The following is a 21,054-nucleotide window of genomic DNA, read 5'->3' as shown; positions in this document are numbered from 1 at the left end:
CCACTTTTTTTTTTTTTCTGGGCCCTAGGTGTTCCCACTCTACCAGGGTCTTTGGGTTTCAATATTAACTCAAACCCCTGTCCTGCAGTCCTCCAGTTATGTAGGCATTCTCCTTACATCTTTCTACAGTCCCTAGAGTAAATGGTCAGAGGTCTTTGGGGGAAGGAGTGGGAGAATCATTACCACACATACTTGTCATGGTGTTGAAGGGTCCTTCTCTTTGGGAACGTGGTTACCTTTTTAGTGTACGGGATTCAGATTTGAACACTGACTCAGATCTACCAACTGAGCAAGGGATCAAACATTTTAGGGGTGGGGAGATAATTGCCTTCGGTCTCTTGATCAACAATTTCTGCACTTTTTGGATTATATATAGTAAGCAATCCCCTTGTCAGCTGCTCATACTTTGCTCTGGAATGCCATGCTCCATTAATCATCTTCTTAGTTCTCTATGGATCAGGCCCTCTTGGCTGCCACTGTGATCTTCTTGGTCACTTTGAAAATTATGACCCCCTTTGCTTCAGGCAGTAGAGTGCTGCCCCCTGGTCTCCATGATTTCAGGGGCCCATCTTCTCCACTGCTATCAGGTAGCCAAGTTGTATGATCACTCTCCTGCCGTCAACCCGGGACTGCAGAAGGGAGCCACCATTGATTTTCTTAGTGATGCTGGTGCTTCTCTCACCAGCGTATTACTGCCAGCTTTGGTGGAGGATGTCTCTGTCCTCTGGGCCTTCCCTTGGGACATGATCATTTGGTGGGTCTCCCAGACTCATGTAATGTATCTGACCCAGCATGTTCACTTCTCTGAGCATTTCATCCCTTCTGCCGTCTGCCACAGTAATTCAGACATTTCAGCATCACTCAGTGTGGGCCATCACTTTGTTTCCAGGCTTCCAGGAGCTGGCCTAGAACTGAGTTTGCTCTACCCCCTGGGCTCCTCGAATGTTAAGGTCTGTATCCCTAGAAAGTGCCTCCAAAAGTCCAAAAACTTTCCTTTCTTCTGTTATGGCCCAGACTCCTCCATTGAGCACCCTCACAATCCAGTCCCATAGATATTCCCCTTCCCCATCCCGTGCGAGGATGTGCTGGTAGGTCCCACAGCTCCTTCAGGGTGTGGTCCCTCTCCTCCCTCAGGCCCAGCATCTCCCTGGCCGGATTATGCTGCCACTGGACCTTGATTATAGGCATGACAGTCAGAAGAGGAGATGGGAACAGCTTCTGGGGAGAGTGAAACCTCTCTGTTGTCTCCCAGTGCTGGGAGAAATGTTAGCTCTTAATGAGGTAGAGTGGGACATGTCTGTCTTGAGAAACCTGGAGAGTCAAAATCTTTGGGGGTATTTACCCAGATAATGCCATCACACATGCACTCACATGCACACACATATATGTATGTACATGTAGTACATATATGTAGTACATACATATAGTCAATTCTATATATGCAATTATATATAGAATATATTAAATATACATATATAAGCTTTTTCCAGTTAGGTCCTAATTTTGGCATACTAATTTTGGCATGTAGTCTTCGTCAGCTCCACTAGGCTCTCCAGAGCAAAACTGCCCATTAGAGAAGGCTTGCCTTGGATGGAATGTTCTAGACTATTGTTCCACCACTGCCCCAGTCACTGGCTGGGGGGCTGCCCCAGGAAGAGTGTGCCCTTGGCTCCTCCACTGAGGCTGAGTCTGAAGGAGCTAACAGTTGGCCACTGATGGCCAACCACACTTCTCACTCCATCCATTCCCACTGGCTCAAAGCTGATGAACTCTTTCACGGAAGAGGCACAGGAAACCTAGGAAATACAAGACAAAACAAAACAGTCAGCACGTAAGTTCCCTTCCACTTGTTTTCAGGGAGTTACATTTTTTGGTTTTGTTGGAGGCATCTTTCCTCTTACCTGAAAAGCAGCATCGGTCTTTTGCCGCCTTTGCAAAGCACCCACACCTTGGGTTACTAGCTCTGAGCCACCCCTCTCCACCGCCACCTTAGGTCTACATCTTGTTAAAAATCTTCGCTCACTTCTCATCTTCAACAAAACCAGCCCTTCTGCTGATGTGACATGGCAGAAAAGGAGGCTTTTGTCATTCTCCTGTCTGTGACTGTTGAGCGGACACCCAGAACACACACACACTGACCAGCTTCCCAGACCAACCAGTGATAAGCCAGGCCAGTCTCTCCTCAAGCAGCCGGCACCAGCCTGCACCCAGATTCTCAAAGTCACTCTTACATTACCTGTGAATATACACTACCGTCTCATATATTTGGTTATGCCCAGATGGCATTTCTCCCAGTCCTGCCTTAAGGATGCATTTAATAGGGGTCAAAAGGACCAAGATATAAATATCCTTGAGTGCATGAAGAAAGAAAACCAAAGCAATTATAATGCCATGAGTAGTTTTTCAAATACAGCCAAGTGTTTTGCTTTAAGACATTTAGGTTGACTACATGAGTAAAGCCTTAGTACAGACTAGGCAAGGAGAATGCTTTTCTAGGAGGTCTTGGATTTGCATTTAATTTTATTTTAAATCAGCACCCCAAAAGTTAGATTTTCTGCTATGTAGACATGTGCCTTTTGGAAGTAAATAGTCCTTTGACATCTGTAAGTAAATCTACCTGGAAAATTCGTAATAGTAGAGATAGAGTAGGTTTAATGTGCACGACCTACTAAATTATCATGTGTTTGGGGGAAAATACTGAATAAGGCAGACTAAAAAATTAGTTCCCCAAGCACTCTCAATCATTTTAGAACAACTTGCTCAAAACTGAAATCACAATTTTTCATACAATGGGCATTTAAATGTCTGGTCAGAGAAAAATCTGGAGGAGTTTTTGAACATTTTGACTTACTTTATGCCTTTAGGCAGACTTCCTCAATCTGCATCAAATGTAACATGTCTTTACCTGGCTCACAATGCCTCTTAAATTATTCACTTACCGCAAGTTTTCGTCAGGAGACGCCTGCCACCCCCTTCTCCCTCCGAGGACCCTCCCGGGGCATCATTGGAGGTTTTCAGGAAACGGTTTGTTTTTTTCCTGGTGAAAGAGCATAGCTTGCACTGGTTACCTCCTTGGGGTTTACAGGAACATACCCTGGCCCTATCAGGCTACACACTGGCATGTCAGAGAGAAAAGGGAAGGCATAAAACCTAGAAAAGTTTGAGAAAGCGCCTTTAAATACTTGATGCATACCTGTGAAAAAACCAGAGTAGAGCCTATCTGTGGCAACTGTTCAAAATCAGAGACACAAAAAAAGACGTTAGTAGACAACCAACTTCATTTAAATGTTAGAAGCAGCAGCTTTGTTTGCAGTTCTAATCCCATGCTGGTGGATGCTAATTCTGTAACATTATACAGTTGTCTTTTTTTTTTTTTTTTTTGGTACAAAGGTAGAAGGGGGGTGGGTTCTTTTTGTGTTTTTCAGTGCAAAGTGATTCTGATCAGAAAGGACCAAGGTTTCAGCTCCAAGTACCTGACATTTCCATCTGAATCTACTTTTTTTTTCTTTTTTTTTTTAAGAGGGGGAAAGAAAGGTCTAGTTTTTCAGGAAAAGAACCTCTCTACGCAATCCTGAAACTGATCTTTAGATTTTCTTTTCCTTAATCAATAGAAAAAAACTTGATTGCAACCCAACACTTATCTGACTCTAGCACAGGACTAACTGAATTTTTGGTTTTACGAGGAGGGCATTCAGACATCATTTCAGGAATCAGAAATTATTGGCAGCAAGTAGGGGAGAACTGACATGAATTCTTGTTTTACCTAATTTTTGCCTGGTTTACCAAGAGTTGGCTTAATATTTCTGACAGTTCCTCCAGTCTCTGCAGAACAGGTTAGTGACATTTTTTCATAAATACAAATACTTAAATGCATCCTTCTTACTGCTCTCTGAACCGTCTCCCTAAGGGCTCAAGTCTTCACCTTGCACGGCATCTCCCTGTGCTACAGCTATGGGTGATCTCTGCTAGGCTTACTACCATTTTCAGCAAATGGACTAATATTTATTATGTGCTTGAGATCTCAATGGGTCTGCCAGATAGTGAAGATTTGCAATAAAACTCTCCCAGGGTAAATCCACTGATTTTCCAAGAAAATTTGGCTGAATTGCAATAGCTTCCAATAATACAAGGAGGGTTTTTATTTTTGAGATTCTGTTGTGAGCAAACTGCCCGGTCTCCCTGCCCACCCGCCCCCGTCACCCCGTACTTGGTTCTCCCACAGATGTAGGCAGAACTTGGAGCCTGTGTGTATGTTTGCATCTCAAACATATACGGAGCAGCCCAGGACCATCCATGCTTCTGACAGAGGGTAAAGCTGCCAGTTCAACTGATCGCAACTAAGATGAGACGAATTCACTTTTGTGATGTTCCTTCTTTAATTAATTTGCCGGTACTAATTACTCCCTGCGTCCTGGCTTCTATTTTTATTGTAATTCCAAGGATCAATCCCCAGCGTGGTTCCTTTTTATGACCAATGTGGCTGTCCTTCGTTTCACTATGGAAAGTCGGTGGACAGTCTTACATTACCTGTGAATCTGGTCAGTCCTCCAAAATAATGGATTGGCTCCATCCTGTAGAGAAGGCGATGGCAAAACTCTAAATCCTCGTAACTACAGAAACACTTTGTGCTGTAATCGACTTTCATTTGATCCTGATTGAAAACTGTTTTAAACATCAGGAGAGCCAGGTCTTAGAGAGGATGCATGTTTATTCTAGAGACACAACACAGGACCTGCATCTTTAGACTCCGGTCCTATTTCTCCTGCTTGATAGCCACAAGATAGATCGGTCTCCTTTACTCTTGGCCACCCTCATCGATTCCATATAATTTCCCGACAATTTGGATTGTCTTGTTATACTTCCAAACTGGCTTCTCCTGGGGCGGGGGAGGAGGGAGGGAGTTTAATTTGTTCATGAAGCATTGAACTTGGGAGGATCTGCCAGCATTTGGGGAATTTCGACCTGACGCAGAACTGTTGATATTGTTATGTGAATTTATTCTATGATGGTTGTGATGTGTCTTGGGATTTGCTACCAGACACACCTGGTGTTCTATTTACTCTGGCAAGCTGGGGATTTTTTTTTCCTTTTTCTTTTTAAAATTTCAGGATGAATTATTCATCATTACTTAGAATTTGGGTCTCTTTCATCTTCGCACTCGTACGGCACCAAGGTGAGTACTACAGAATTCCATAAATCTCTTGATTAGCATGCTCTTGAATTTATAAAGAGATACTTTTGTTGGTACTGTGATCGTCAGGGCAGGTATACATGTGTCTACAGATACAACAAGAAAAAGTAAATCAAATTCTGTTGTCGGGGCAAAATATATTAACTTTGAGTGATGTTCAATTACATTCTTATTTTTTCTTATTTAACTTCAAACGCAATTTATGTATGTGAGGTTGCCCCCATATTAATGGAAGAGGTCTTTAAAAGTCGTGCAAATAGTTTTCGTTAAAAGTATATGGCGGAGGTAATGTGTGTACCCCATGCCTGATCGTTGATTACAATTAGGGCATTTAACTATGGCACAAGTTTTAAACCAAATTTTAAAAATACACTTGTTTTAGCTCAAATCAGGAAGTCCCAATGGCATTCATGTCTTTAAGTTGTGAATCTCTGGCCTTCTACAATGGCATAAATCTAAAACTTTTGAGAAGTGAAATAAGAAACTTCTTTCCCTCCCCGTGATTCCTTTTCTGTGTGGCATTACCCCCCAGGGGTAATGAGAAGTCGCAAACATTTCTTTCTACTGTTTTTGTATTTTAGACAAGAAAGATTGGAAGGTCTGTATAGATTTGAAACTTTTATGACTAACACTCCAAGCCACCTTTGCTTGGTTTGTTGAATTCAGTTGCCACATGATTCCAAGTCTGAGCAAACAGATCTGTAAGACATGCGTGGCCCTAACATTTTTCTAGAGTTGGATAAGCTTAAACAGTGATAGCACATAAACAGCAACATGAAGCCCCACGGTAAGGAGAGACCCACAGACCCTAGCTTCCTGCTCCCGCTCTAAAAATACTGTGTTTTATATGGTGGGGAAAAAAAAGTTCTGGGAACATAGTTAATGTTTATTGTGAAATTCTCAGCCTGAAGCCCGTGTGGGTAGGGACAGTCTTTCTTTTATTAACTCTGATGCTAATGATAGGCCATGCTGTTTACAAGTTCTCTTTTTATAAGAGTAGTGGCTTTGAAGGTGAAAACTACTGTAGTTTCCACCTCCTCTCTAACTAAAGCACCTTACTTATTCAATAAATACAGTATTTGTGTTCTTCTTAAAATGGGAAAAATTTGAGCGGTCCATTCATTCCTGTTTAAAATCACGAGCTAGTTAGGATTACTCATGGAGAGAAGAATCTTGCATATTTGCCTTACCTTCAGAGCAGAGAAAGAAGTTAGGGATAACCTCCATCAACCAGACTTTCTTGTCTCCTCCATGAAAAGTATGGATTTTCCCCCTCCTAGGCAAATTGGCCAGTGCTTTCCCAAACATGAATTAATCTTGTCATTAAAACGATTACAATTCAGTGTGAATTCTAGCTCTTATTCATGTTTGGGCATGGCTCCTGAAATGTTCCCCATGAAGGATAAATCCATGACATGATTTGATTTGTTATTATTAATTTGAGAAAGTACATCACCCTTCACATTTATTAAGTGCCTAGGTGTAATACTATGATAGGGATTATAAAGAGATTAAAAAAAAAACCCTACTTTCTAGGAATTTGGAATTTGTTACTTCTGTGTAAATATGAATTTTAAAGAGCCCTTTTGGCCTACTGATTGTGGCGTTAAATAAACTTCGGCAGAGGGCTCGTCTGATTGCAGTAGCTACAGCACCCCTTAGGGTTCAAGTTTGGTTGGTTTCCCGGAGACTTCCAGGGCTTGGGGAACAATGCTTACGCACGAATGCCTGGGCTAGTTTCCCTGCTTTCCTCTGATGGTAGCCATTGGAAACAGATTAGCTCTCTGACCAGACAGATCTCTCTGATTCCCTGCTCTAGAAGGAGAGACACTGGCCCTTGACCAGGCACTGCTGTCCTGCTTTCTGGCCACTCCGTATTCTCCCTTCCATGAGCTGTTGTATCCTCGCTAAAAACTCCTGAAGGAGTTGGATGGTCCTCGGGCCACATGCTTGCCAGCCTCTTAGCTCTATCAGGACCAAGCGGGGACTTTCCCATGGAGAGGCACTGACCTGAGAAGGGGGTATTAACTTCTGGATTACAGTAAGCAGGTACCTCAAAAAATAGGGCCAGAAAATAGGGCTGTCCCTGAAAACCAACAATATTTTTTAAAAAGGAAGACAAGATGATGTCCTACTGTTCTTTTTTCATTCAAGAGAAGAAAGGACGGCAGCAGAGAAAAGATACACCTCAAATGTAGATTATTTCCTAGATGCCACTGGACCTGATCATGAGTAACGTAGACCCTGGGAAAACTGTTGAATTTCTCTCACTGAAAATGGGTCACCTTTGCAAGGCTTGAGACGAGAAACTTCTGAGGAAGAAGCCACGTTGCCAGGAAGGGTGATGGTGTGGTTTACTGGAGGGGAGCTGTGTGTGTCTGTGCAAAGACTCTCACCTTTGACCAGGGTGTTGAGTAAGAGCCCCATGCAGCCTCTCCAAAGGGTTCTCGGGGCCCAGGCTCCCTCGTCCCAGAGGCTCCCATGTCTGTCTTTTGTAAACAGGAGCTGGGCAGAGAGCCCTCTCACAGGGCCAGGCTCAATGGAGGTCATTCACGGGCCAGTTACTACAAACCCTCTCCTCCCACTTCTGTCCTGGTTCCAACTGTTGTTTATTTCCTTCTGGGATCTGGTATCTTCCCCTACTGTGTGGCAGGAGGGAGGGGGCTCCTTTCAGGAAAAGACATGATAGTAGAAATCTGGAGCCAGAAGGGAGGTTCATAGGCACAGGGCCACCTTCTCCCAACCCGCCTTGTGATCAGGGATAAAGCTGTCCTACGCCATGCCAGACAGAGAGGCCCCTCTCTCAGGGCTCTGAGAGCTCCAGGCTGGGGTGATTTCACCACCTTCCAGCCCCTTTTAACCATTGCTTTCTTCAGAATGTATGGAAGTGTAGCAATGAAGCATGAAGTGATTAGTGATTTCTCCTAAGGAGAAATGGCATCGCTCCCATTCTCCCCTTTCCAGAGACAGAAGATAATGCATTGTGTACGGCTTAGGTTTAGGATAAATGAAAAGGCAGTCTGAATTGCATTTCATCTGTAAGACTTACTGAAAGACGCTGGCTTTAGTGGGTGGGAGGGAAGGGGCTTGCCAAGCAGAAGACGGCTCTGCCATCTATCTAACCCCCGTCTCTCTCAACAGCTCAGCCCAGGGAGCTCATGTATCCATTCTGGCAGAATGACACGAAAACCCCTAAAGTGGACGATGGAAGCTCATCTGAGATTAAGTTGGCCACCCCTATTTTCTTCTTCGGCGTTCCTTACCGCACTGTCTACGTAAGTGGAAGAGGAGCCCAGCTGTTGCTCTGTGGCTCTCCCCTTTGTTTGTCATTAAGGAAAACATTTTAAATACCTTCACCCAGGGCTCTGGGAATGGAAGATTTATTGGCAGCCAGAACGACAAGTTCTGAGATTTCATGAGCTGATAGGTTTTATGATTAAGAAAGTCAAAGGTATATTTAATGGCTAATGTTCATAGTAGAGGAGTATACAGGGCAATAAATTGCTTTTGTGGGTGATTAAACACAGAAGTGAAGCAGAGGCCCCAATGCCACGAACATTATTTCTGCTACTCGACAAGATAAAAAGATACACTGAACCACAATAGGAGCCATATCATTTTTCTTTCCCTTCTGGGGGTGTGAAAAGTTTAGTCGTCTGCTGTTCTTCGGCTTCCTACCAATTTGGAACAGAGCCAGAGCACAGTAGAGGGTAATCAACTGTTCTATCTAAGTTGTTTGCAGAGCAGGCCATCCTTGTTGGGTCTGAGATATGCCATGGGGTCCCATCGTCAAACCTGTATGAAAAAATGGTGCCATTTGCTGTCAGAGCCCTCCTGGGCACCTGTGTCCTCAGGCTTTTTCTTTCTTGCTTGCTTGCTTTTTTTTGGCTCTTTGAGTTTGTCGCTGTTGAGACTATTGCACACTGAGAAGGTTCAGAGCGACTGAACCTGTCTTTATCTTGGGCCTTAAAGCCTGGGGTGAGGCCCACGTCGGTTCTATCACATCCTGTTTTATTCTGCGTCTTGCCTCGGAGGAAGAGTTGAAACCCCCACACATCTGTCTCCAGCCATTGCTGCATCTGGGACCTCCATGGTCCCCAGACTTGGAGGTAGAACTTGGGGTGGACCCCCATCCGTATGTCATTCCCTCGTCCGTGACCCAACCGGTGGCCCTTGAGCCACACCACCTCGGCGCCTGTTAGAAATGTGGCTTCTTGGAGCCTGCCCACAACCAGCTGAATCAAAGAAACTGGGAAGGGAGCCCAGTCATCTGGGTTTTCATGAGCCCTCCAGGTGACTCTGATGAACACGAAAGTTTGAGAACCCCTGATCTTAACGACAGAATATAATCAAAATACATCGGAGTCAATACCAATTCACTGTACTAGTCTGTGTGTTTTAGGGACAGCTGTTAACTCCCTAGCAAACACATTGCTCTGGCATCCTGGAATGCCTTTTGGGTTCCACTTACAGCAGAGCCTCTGTAGTCTCTAACAGCTGATTGTGTTGAGCTGATTTTGGGGATGAGGGAGGTGCACAGGACCTCCATTCTGGAAGCCTTAGTCTCCCAGACCCCTAAAAGATTTGCAGTTCATTGAGCTCCTCTTCCTCCTCTATTGTACCATGGAGTCTGAACAATTCCTGCCCTTGCAAAAGGAGGGTCCTTAATTTGGAGCAGACTTATTTAAGGGCAAGTTTTTCCCTGGGTTTCCAGTTCTTTGAGTAGTGCAATCTCTTTCAAGCCTCTGGGTTGTTCACTATCTCTCGTAGACAGTAGATTCTTAAAGTCTTTGTAGCTGGGTCTCCAGCTTCCTTTCCAAACCCCACACACTTGCTTCCAAAACAGGCTGATGGACCTTTGGCCCAGGTGCTGATAACTTCCCTCTGGGATCCGGGGCACTGTCAATGTCCATTATATTACTGATTAATAGGAACATACCAAGCAATTGAAATGTACAAGAAAGTGATCTCTAGGTTTTCTGTATCCAGGAATTGCAAGAATCCCCATCCCAGACATTTCTGCTGTTGAAGCCATATAAACCACTAGGTGAAATCAATCTCATGGGGCTGCAGACACAGGCAGAGGCTGAACTGTGTACAGGTCCTGCATCCGTGGAGTGTACTTATTGACTGTGATTTGCAGTAGGTTTAGTCATTTAATAAGCCTACTAAGTCTTTTGCAAATCATGAAGAAGTCACCATAGCATAGTCATTTATACATACAATGTGAAGATTTCATGTCTCCATTTTTATGGAGAGATTATACGAAGAAGGCATCACACTGCAGGAACTTTCATGGAACTGGGGATCTGTAGGTTGTAACCTTGTCCTTGTTCTGGGTAGAGGGTGGTTGTGAAGTCAATCAAATCAATAGAAGTCTTTTAACTGCCTCCCTCAGAGTGGGATATGGTTGGTCCTGAGGTCTGCGTTCAATAACAGAGTGTTGTGCTCTGCTTTTGTCAAGGTCTAATATACAGCTCAACAGTTTTTTAATTTAACTTTTTGCTTCCATGAGTTTTTTTTTTTTTTTCTGTTTTTCTGTCTATTTTGCATCTGTGATGCTGGATCGTTTTTATGGACCACATTACCTCCTGCCTGGCCCAACACACCCGTACACATGTGCGCACGTGTGCGCAAACACACACACACACACACATGCATTTGGTACGTGTAAATAGAGATAGCATAAAGAACATGAAAATGAGCCTGCTTATTAATAAGACATGAAGCCTGACCACAAATTGAAAGTGAAAGAAAACCAATGAGTCTGTCTGGAAGTAAACGAACCTCCTCGTGGCAGAAGCTGGTGTTTGGGGGTTCTGATTCAGTAATTTTAAAAGTTGTTTTCATTCATGTGATTAGGCGAACGTCTGTCTTGGTCTGCGACTCTGAAGTTGTCACACTTTTGGAGGCACTGTGCCGACCCTGTCTTATTTTCGCAGGTGAATAACAACGGAGTAGTTTCCTTCAATGTGTTAGTGAGTCAGTTCACGCCAGAATCCTTCCCCCTGACGGATGGGAGGGCCTTCATTGCTCCCTTTTGGGCCGACGTTCACAATGGAATTCGAGGCGAGATCTATTACAGAGAGACCATGGACCCTGTCATCTTGAAAAGAGCCACCAAGGACATCAGGAAGTACTTCAAAGACATGGCCACCTTCTCTGCCACTTGGGTTTTCATCGTGACGTGGGAGGAAGTCACATTTTATGGAGGGAGCAGCACCACACCTGTAATAATTCACATTTTCTGTTTTCCGCTTCATATCCTGACATCTCATTCTTGTCCCTCTTCACCACTGTGACGGGGTCTAATTGTTAGAGCTGAGGAATGTCAGTTTCTTGAGTTAAACTAATGAGTCTTGCCACCCACTTTCCAGGAAACAGAGGGAGACATCATACCCATCCAGGCCAGTCAGCAGTGATATCTCCGACATGTCATCCCCATCACTAATCATTACGAAATGTCTACAAAGAGCCCCTCCACAATTTCCTTGCAGGAGGTAGTATTCCGATTTTGCAGAAAGTTGATTGAGGCCCTGTGACCTCAGCCAGGCCACATGATCAGGGACCCATCAGGAACCCAAAGATCCTTTTTTCTTGCCAGAGACACAAATGCTTCTATCAGCTGATTTCCTTCCCCCTCCCCTGCTTTTCCCCCCTCCCCTTTTTCACAAAACCTTGTAGGAAAAGAAAAATAAGGGACTGGCTTTGGATATAAATGACCTGGCTCGTTTTATTACATTATGACCTTTTTTAAAAAAATTGTGACCAGGTCTGGAATTATTCATATTTGATGCTAATTGAAGTGGGCAGTTGAAGCGTTTCATGAATAAAGTTTCAACATCTGCTCTGAAATCCCAAATGAGCAGTCAAATAAAAGTCAAATAAGAAAGATTATCACTGGCATTATCGCAGAGATAATCAACTTTCTACATAAAGGGGCAGAACACAGTTTTTCACGAAAGCCTGCAGCTCGTTCGGGTGACTTTGGCAGCGGAGACTTCTGAAGTCGCAGACTCGTCTCCAACTGTATAATTTCCAGTAAGCAAAGGCACTAAAAAAATCTGCCCTCTGCTTTCTTAGCATGATTTCCAATCCCATCTGTTTTCCAATTTCTTTGGCAAAGAGTCAGTTGTTTAGGGATGGAATAGAAACTACCGAGCTAGAGACAGAGGGGGACAAGCGTGGGGCTGGCCATCCCTGGCTGCCCCTTGGTGAGTACGTTGTGTGTTATCAACTTCTGACCCGACCATGAAGGTGCACTTTACCACTAAATGGTTCTGGAGAACAGAAAGACACACGTTTAACCAGTGGATGCGTTGGCTAGAAATAACCTCTCAAGAAGCATACATTTCCCTCTGTCACGTTATGGATTGCTAACGACTCCTGGGGTGATGTTTTATGTCCTTTAAACCTCATACCTTACAGCGTTAAAATGCAGGATGCCAGCGATCGATAAATTTTAGTGTCAGTGGGGGAAAAAAGAAGGAGAACAAATGCCCATCAAATGCTGACCACCATTTTTTTTCAAAAAAAGAACTTCCATTGGCCATAAAAATGGCAAGATAATTTAGATACCTTCTGCTTTGTACTTTGGAGTAGGTTTCTGGGCTAGGTAAGAACTCTTTCAATGAGGATGAATGAGGGAGCATCTAAGTGCTTTGGGTTCCTTGGAGAAAAGACAGTTCATGTCCATCCATCCCCATCTTTGAAATGGACTCCTCTCCCACCTCCCATCACCCCAGGACTCCCCTCCTCTGTAGGAACACATCATCGGGCCAACTAAGCGCTTGGCATAAGTCTCTTAGAGGTGGTGGGTGTCATGGAAGACCAAGAACAAGGCAGAGGGATGGGGACATGTTTACTTTAGGGAAGGAAAGCTAGTATTTATTGAGGGCTTACTGGGAACCCAGTGTGGTGATAAGCCATTGTGTGTACCATCCCACAAGGTTGTTGTGTAGTAAATAGAACTCTTTCTGCCTGCAAGGTCAGGGTATAGCCCCAAGAAGTTAAGTGACTCGCCCAAGGGGCAAACAAAGAGATCTGAACTTCACAGGAGGCCAATTGAGGTTCAAACTAATGTCCTCTAACTCCCAGTTCCTGATGTGGCTCCTCCAGGCATCAACGTAAGTCCTTCAAAGTACAAAGGGGCTTTTCAAGAATTGAAAATGCAGTTTCTTTTTTAAAAATTTATTAATTAACTTTTTGCTATGTCCAGTGAACCAGCATATAGTACGTCACTAGTTTCTGATGGAGTGTTCAACGATTCACTAGTCGCACATAATACCCAGCGCTCATCACCACACCCGCCCTCCTTAACACCCATCCCCCTACCCTCTCCCTTCTGTCCAAAAATGGATCCGGAGGGGTCTTAGAGCGAATGTTGAAGAGATATGTATGTGTAGGGTGTGTGAGAGCGTTCGGTGAGCCAGCCCTTGTAGTATTCTTAGGGTAGTTGTTTGGTTTTTGAGGTAACTTCCAGGTTGTTCCCAAGAGCCACTTGGGCCAGAGATCTTTCCAACTTTATTTTAGGAGAAGGGATTTACTTCCTGAGGGAAAAATCCTGGTCTGGAGCAGGGTTGCCCTTTAACCTTGTATGACCTTGACTTGATGCCTGATTCCAGAACCTGACCCTGCGGGGATCTTGGAGCCATCTTGAACTCACTGCTCACACATCTCTGCGCCCCACTTAACTCTTTTGTTGAGCTGGGCCAAAGAATGGAGGCCTTTCCCTGCAGGGCTCTATCATAAACACCATCGGCCATGGCTAGCACAGAGCCCGAGGAGAGAGTTCTCATTTATAAAAAGGGCTTTTCTTTCCTTGATCCTCGTCTCCCTCCCTGGGACCGTCTAGGATGGGAGATCTGGGGCTTCCAAGATCCTCTACCCCAGTCTGATTACACAGGATAAGGATTTGGGTCTCCCTCTGTGTCTGATGGGATATTAACCAGGATGGCATCAGGCAGCTGGGAAAAGTGCAAGGCTTCAATGGAAAAGGTCAAAGCAGCCTCTCCTTTAACTCTGCTTTTATTTACACTGCCCGAAAACCAGTGTCAAGGGGTACAGATTAACAAAGGGAAATAGTAAAGGACAGAGTTTGCTACAGCTTGTTTCTGAACACCATGTGCAAAGGTTTTTTGGAGTCATATAACGTCTCTATCCTAAGAAGGTTAGAATGAAGACAGCCCATAATGACAGCGCACGGAGGGAGAGACTGGGGGCTCCGGCTCGAATCGCATTTTCTGCTGCCAGGTCCTTGTGAAATTCCCAGCAATTCATTTTCCTTAGCTCTTTGTTTCTAAGCTCTCAGATGGAAAAGGGCCACAAAATTGCCCGCCTTAGCCTTGGGCTGAGGTGCAGATGGGTGCTGAGAATTTTTCAGACACAAAGGGATGCAGAAGTACTCAATGAGAAGAACGGTTCCTCCACCAGGTAGTGCTTTTTAAAAAATCATTTTCCAAGTTTCATTTTAAAAACGGGAGACATCGCTCCAGGATTTGTGGTGTCTTCTAGTAAGTGAGGGAACACAGTGCAGACCTTGGCCTTAGTCACGGGGCCAAGCATTTGGTGGCTCTCCTCCCCTATATCCCCAGGCCCCATGCCCCACGCCCCCTGCTCTAGGAACAGGTGTCTGCTCAGCCCTTCCCCTGCCTGGACCACCTCCTATAGTTTATTCTCATGCTGCCATCTATAGGTGCTCACGCATTATCACAAGCTGAGGCGGGCCTCTGACTTTGCTGTCGGGTTTGGATCAGAGCTGTTAAGAGGGGCGCTGAGTCAGCCTTTGGGTTCTTCTCAGGCAATTTCTCTTTCAGGTGCTTGCTCCCACACGCCTTGCTTCCCCCAGTGGGGGTGAGAACAAATTCAGAGGAAAGGCAGGGCCTGAGGACTAACATTTGAGCAGCAACGAGCTGCTTGGGGGTGGGGAGGGTGCAGGGGAAAGGGGGCTGGGGAGAGGAGCTCCTAGGGAGGGAAGTCATGAGACCATCCATTCCCATCCATCCCGTAGGTGAACACCTTCCAGGCCGTCCTAGTGTCTGATGGATCTTATACATTCACACTCTTCAATTACTATGAAATCAACTGGACCACCGGGACGGCGAGCGGCGGTGACCCCCTGACCGGCCTTGGGGGTGTGATGGCACAGGTTGGTGGCTCTCCATTTCATCTCCATCTTGTTTCCAAAGCTCTGCTCTCTGCTTATGCTGCTCAGCCTCCTCGAGGCAATCCGGCCAAGCTCCTCTAGCTTTGAGCTAGAGAAGTATGTCTGGTTTTACAAGTGGAGGGTGAAGCTAATCTTGCCCACCTTTGATATCTTCATAGGGATATGGCATGAATGAAGGCAAGCCTTTCTCACCTGGAATGGTGGCTCCGGGGACTCCAGGAGAAGGGGTCTCCTAATTTCAGGGTGCCGGATGCTGCAAGCGCTGAGGCCACTTAACCAACAACAGTGCTGTTTGTGTTCAAGTCTCGTCTTCCTTTTGTGCTCTAGGCAGGATTTAATGGTGGAAACCTCACCAATTTCTTCAGCCTCCCGGGGTCAAGAACTCCTGATATTGTGAATATCCAAGAGACCACGAACGTCAACGTTCCAGGCCGCTGGGCATTTAAAGTAGATGGGAAGGAAATTGACCCAGCCAATGGCTGCACCTCCAGAGGTAAAGGCTTTTCCTCTTCTCCATGCAAGAGTAGGGTTTGCTTAGTAGAGATTGACAGGCAGCCTTTTAAGCCACGGGGGCGGGCTCATTGCCGATGCCTTCCTCTTTTGACATCTCTCAGCTGGGTAATGGAGATCAAGGTAATTTTAGCACGCACATTCATCACACCAGGAGCTGAAACCCGGCATTTGCTCCATGGCGTTTTCTGCAGTCCTTGCCTGGGGTGCGAACAGAGCTGCTTCTTCTAAACAACTCCAACGTGGACATGGCTCTTGAGTGATTGCTCAGCCAGAGGGACAGAAGGGAGCCCTCCTGTTTAACATTATTTTTGTTGTTGTTGTTGTTGCTGCCATCATTCCCCCCCGCCCCTGCCCATTTTTCTTCCCCTCTTTACTCCTGTTCTGCCATCTGCACTTTGTAGATCCGCGGGAGTGGGCGAGCTCGGAATGCTGCCAAGGCTCCACGAGAGCAAATCAGCACTTCCTAGTATGATTAGAAAGCAAGGGGAATGAGTGCCGTCCTCTCTAGGGCGGCTTCTCCTAAACTCTCTCTGCAGCAGCAAAACATGCAGGAATTTGGGGACAATCAAAGCTGGTGTTGGGTTTCTGTGAGCAAGCAGTAGTAGAGCCTTCCCAAGTTTTCTTTACATTAACACCCAAAGTTGGGGGCCTTCTCTGAACTAACAAAGCCTCTTTGCGTGTGCAAAACAGCCCATGACTCTCCCAAGAATGTTCTGGCTTATAGATTCCTGCTGCTTACATGTCAAGAAAGTGTTTAGGAAACCGTGTTTCTGTGGGTATTTCTGGTCCCAGAGTCTATGGCACCTAGAACTAGGACATCCTCCATCTAGCTGTCCATCCATCCACCTCACCGTCTACTCATCTGTCCCTTGAGCCAGCCAGCCACTGCTTCTTCCCAAAGGACATTTGAAAGCCCCAACAAGGCACTGGCCACTCCTCTAGGTGCTGGAAATGAAGGAGCTCTGGCTCCCATGGCATGGCTGTGGTGGACAAGACAGCCACGGGAACAACGATGACACAATATAGGACATATTGGGGTGGGTGCGAGGGGAGGGGGCTGCGGAAGCACGGAGGAAGACCCTGGAGACAATGTCTGTAGATGTTTAAGAAAGTTGTGGGTTGGGAGATGCAGATCTTAGCTTATCTCCTGTCCCATCCAATAGGAAGCATGGTCTGGGGACCCGCATGTCTCAGCAGCTCTGGGAAGCCTCGGTTTTCTCTTTTGACTCAGCCTCAGTCAGTATAATACACAGGAAACCACATTCCCCGGGCCTGAAATGCCCACACCCTCGGCCCCATTCCCTGCATTGCAGTCAGACATATCAAACCTCTGGATTTCTGCTCTAATGAAAGGTCATCTGTACAGATGGCCCTGCCTGGGCATCCTTGTCTCTGTGGACTCCGTCCAAGTTCTCCAAGTTCTGAAGAATAAATAAATGTTTTGAACCCAAGCCATTATAAAGCTGGATGGGAAAGATCTTAGCTCTAAAACTTACCCGTCTTTCAGAGATGGTGCCCTCCTCCCTTACAAAAGGTAAAGACAGCTTCCCTAAGGTCTGCAAGAGATACCAAACCAATGACCACATTATCTATCTCCCCTTTATGGCCTGGGCTAGGGACCTACCCAGTGCTTTGGCCCCTGGGTCCAAGCATCACAGAGCTGACTGACCATGGCCATGCAGCCTAAGCACCCAGTGACAGCCTCTTGCCTGAGTCCTGGGAACGAAATGCTGGGATCGTGGAAAACATTGGCTTGTGGACCTGGAGTGCTAGGAGAGCTGGCCAGACTCCAGCAGTGTATAGAGTCTCCATTTTGACTTCATTCTTTCCCCCACTGAGTTATGGGTTTGGGTTTCACATACAGGACAAATTCAATATCCTTCTGCAGACTGCCGTGCGTTCTCATGCACCACCAGACATATATCAATCTGATGAGGGTTGGGTTTGGCCTGGGCGATAGCTGGGGAAAATTTGCATCGAGCTGCTTTATTGTATCATCATTTTGCAAACAAAATGATCTCAGAGCGTCTACCTTTTGGTCCGAACCTCCTCTATTCAAAGGCATTTTCCTCTCATTTATTGGAAGCCTGCAAAAGCAGAGACTGGAAATCATACTTAGTGGAGGTTGTTCAAATGTCTGCAGCCTGGACCCGTGCCAAAGAGCACTGAGGTTCGGGGCCTGTCTTCAGGGCTGATGCATATGGCCTCCTGGGAATGTGGAAAGATCTATTATCCCGTATTTGGGCTCTATTTTCAACAGGTACGAAACATAATTGCCTGTGGAGACATCACTGTTGCTGCTGCACAGACACAGAACAGCCTGTTTCGAGGCGGCCAATGCCTTCTGCTTGGCTTAATCTTGCAGGCCATGCTTTTCACTACATTTTCAGTTTTATAAAAGAACGTGAGACGTCTTCCCAAGCCGCAGTTTCGAGCTATGGTGAACTCCTGACATATAATATTATTTACATTTCTCAATGCTGTGCCTTCGATACGTCCCTTTCCCGGCATCCTCAATTTACCAATGCTTCTCCCTCTCTCAATATGTGCAGACTTAAGAGAGCCTCGCTGCTCCCCATGGGACAGGGACGAGAAAGTAACACTGCCCATGTTCTACAGGTTAGAAACCTGAGGCAGATGGAAGCAAGCCAGGAGCCTTGGAAGCTGATGGCAGAGTTATGACCACTTTCCAGGTCTCTTGGCTCTGACATCAAACCAAGGACAAGATCACAGACCCCGGCCCAGAGACACTTCTATTTCCATTGAGGGTTGATACTAACAACAGGCGAAGTTTGACGTTTTCAGTGGGGGAAGATCATTTATTTAGAGAAAAGGTCTTAAAGACGGATTGTCTATCAAATAAATAGTAGTAAATAATTTTAAATCAGCACACCCCTCGGCCCCGACTCCATTCTCCTTCTGACCTAGATTCTGTCCAGAAGTTCTACCCTGTGGATAAAGACAGAGAAGCACTAGATTTGGACAGGGCCTGGGGGGAGAGAGAAGACAACTGTACAGCTGTATAAGCAGCGTCTGAAGGATTTACAAGCCCTTGAAGTCAGAGTGCAGCCCTTTCCAGAATCCTCCCAAGGAGCCTGGGATTTAAACTTGCGTGTCTGACTCCTGATTCATGCTTATTGATCTCTTCTGGTACACACAGGGCCCCCAACAAATGTTTGCTGAGCGAATGGGTGAGTGAACGAGTCAACAAATTAGCACATGAAGCAACAGTGTTGCTAAGTTACCAGGGTACGCTGGGTCTGTTTCTGGGATAGCCTTCCTCGCATTCCTGGAGGGAAGGATATGACCTCTGTGGGTCATAGCCTTTGCCATGGATTAAGGCAACGTACCCTTCCTTGAATGAGCGTATGCTTACCAACCATGGAGACGATGGTGCCACAAGGTAGACTGGATGCCCACAGCCTTGGCCTGGAACGTGGCTTCTCCCCTGAGCGCCTGAGTGCCCTGAACCTCAGTCAAGCACGGTGGATAACACCTGCCAAATAGGGTTCTCGTGTGGGTTATGTGGTAGAGTGCAGGGAAGGCATCAGCCCCATGCCTGGCACGGAGGGTAAGTGTTCCATAAATGTTGGTTCTAATGTCATTCTTCCCCAGGACAGTTCCTTCGGCGAGGGGAGGTGTTTTGGGATGACCTGAACTGTACCATCAAGTGCCGCTGCCTGGATTTCAACAACGAGATCTACTGCCAGGAGGCTTCCTGCAGCCCCTATGAAGTGTGTGAGCCCAAAGGCAAATTCTTCTATTGCAGCCCTGTGGAGACCAGCACGTGTGTGGTGTTCGGCGAGCCACACTACCACACTTTCGATGGCTTCCTCTTCCACTTCCAAGGCTCCTGTGCCTACCTGTTGGCCCGACAGTGTTTGCAGACTTCCAGCCTCCCCTTCTTCAGTGTGGAGGCCAAGAATGAACACCGTGGGGGCTCTGCTGTCTCCTGGGTGAAAGAGCTCTCTGTGGAGGTCAACGGCTACAAGATTCTCATCCCCAAAGGAAGCTATGGAAAAGTCAAGGTGAGACCCTCTCCCTCCTTCCTGGGAAGTTGAAGAAGCTGGAGATTCTTCAGCCTGGGGAAGACTTTCTCAGATCTGCTGGTTCTGTTTGTTCCAAAGAGATGCTTGGCTCTTCTTTCCTTGCAAATACCTTGTAAAACTTTTTTACGAGGCTGAATTTTATTTGTACAAGAGCCAACACAAGCTGTCTCCTTGATATGCCTGTCTGCTCTATAACTTAAAGACATTCGTATTCCTAGTTACCTGGTAAACATAGGAAACATAGGTGTACACAGACACACATACTCACACACACTTTCTCTGTCTCTCTCACACACACACACACACACACACAAATGCACATATGTCCGAGCTCAGAAGTAACAGGGAAGAGAGGTAAGCTCATTTCTCGTGGACCTGACTTGCAATAGTGGTGGCCAGAGGGTCATGCCTAGGAGATGGTACAAAAACGGAGTACACCCTCGTAACTCAGTACATCCTCACCCATCCCCCATCCTGTTTGCCTAAGAGCTGCTGCTTCCTTGTTAGAGAAATCTCTAAATCGATTGGTGTTTCTAGAGGCATGTGCAGGCACCAGGAGTGGGCTTGGTGAGCTCTTGAGTGAGGCAGAGACAGGGGATCAGGGAAAGCTTTGTCCAAACACCCTCTCGCAGGATCCCCACTCCTGCCTGGAATAAGAGCGAAGAAAGTGGGTCTCTGCTGTCTGTTTAGCAGATGCAAATGATTCCTGTCCCTGTCCACCTGGATTTCAAGCAGGGACATCCATAAAGGAGGGAAAGTAAAAAGCCACTAGCAATTACTCAATTTGTGGAGGCCTCAATTTTCATAATGTTCATGCCAACCTTGTTGCAACCATGTATTTATTCCAGCAATAATAGCCAAGACCACAAGGGGTTGATGGCTTCACCCCTGTGCAGTCCTTAATCCCCAGACATGGAGGTCATTACAGAGATTACAAACCGGAACTGGAGCCAATGCAGGGATTTGTTTCTTTTTTAAAATCTGTGTTACAGTTTTAATTGACACAGCATGCCCAACAAAAGGCAGGACCAAGGACCTAATTCCACTTTTCCCGGCTCTGCCCGTTGTAGATCTGCACCGCTTATCATGGGCATAATTAGAAAAGGGAGCTTTTACTGTGGCTGCAATGCCAATTT

General features: G+C 46.0%; 1 protein-coding gene across 1 annotated transcript in view; it reads left to right on the top strand.

The window, feature by feature from the left end:
- Positions 1-8,337: 8,337 nt before the first annotated feature.
- LOC101683242 (alpha-tectorin) overlaps positions 8,338-21,054 on the top strand; it is a 65,215-nt gene continuing 52,498 nt past the window's right edge. Inside the window, exons 1-5 of the mRNA XM_045080423.1 lie at positions 8,338-8,466; positions 11,134-11,421; positions 15,201-15,338; positions 15,684-15,849; positions 19,485-19,897. Coding sequence (XP_044936358.1) covers positions 8,350-8,466; positions 11,134-11,421; positions 15,201-15,338; positions 15,684-15,849; positions 19,485-19,897 — 1,122 coding nt within the window. The 5' untranslated portion in view covers positions 8,338-8,349. The remainder of the gene's footprint in view (positions 8,467-11,133; positions 11,422-15,200; positions 15,339-15,683; positions 15,850-19,484; positions 19,898-21,054) is intronic.

Source organism: Mustela putorius, unplaced genomic scaffold (genome assembly GCF_011764305.1).
Source record: "Mustela putorius furo isolate JIRA1106 unplaced genomic scaffold, ASM1176430v1.1 tig00000460_pilon_pilon_pilon, whole genome shotgun sequence".
NCBI lineage: Eukaryota > Metazoa > Chordata > Mammalia > Carnivora > Mustelidae > Mustela > Mustela putorius.
The sequence above is the reverse complement of the archived record's forward strand: the minus strand, read 5'-3'. Positions and strand labels throughout refer to the sequence as shown.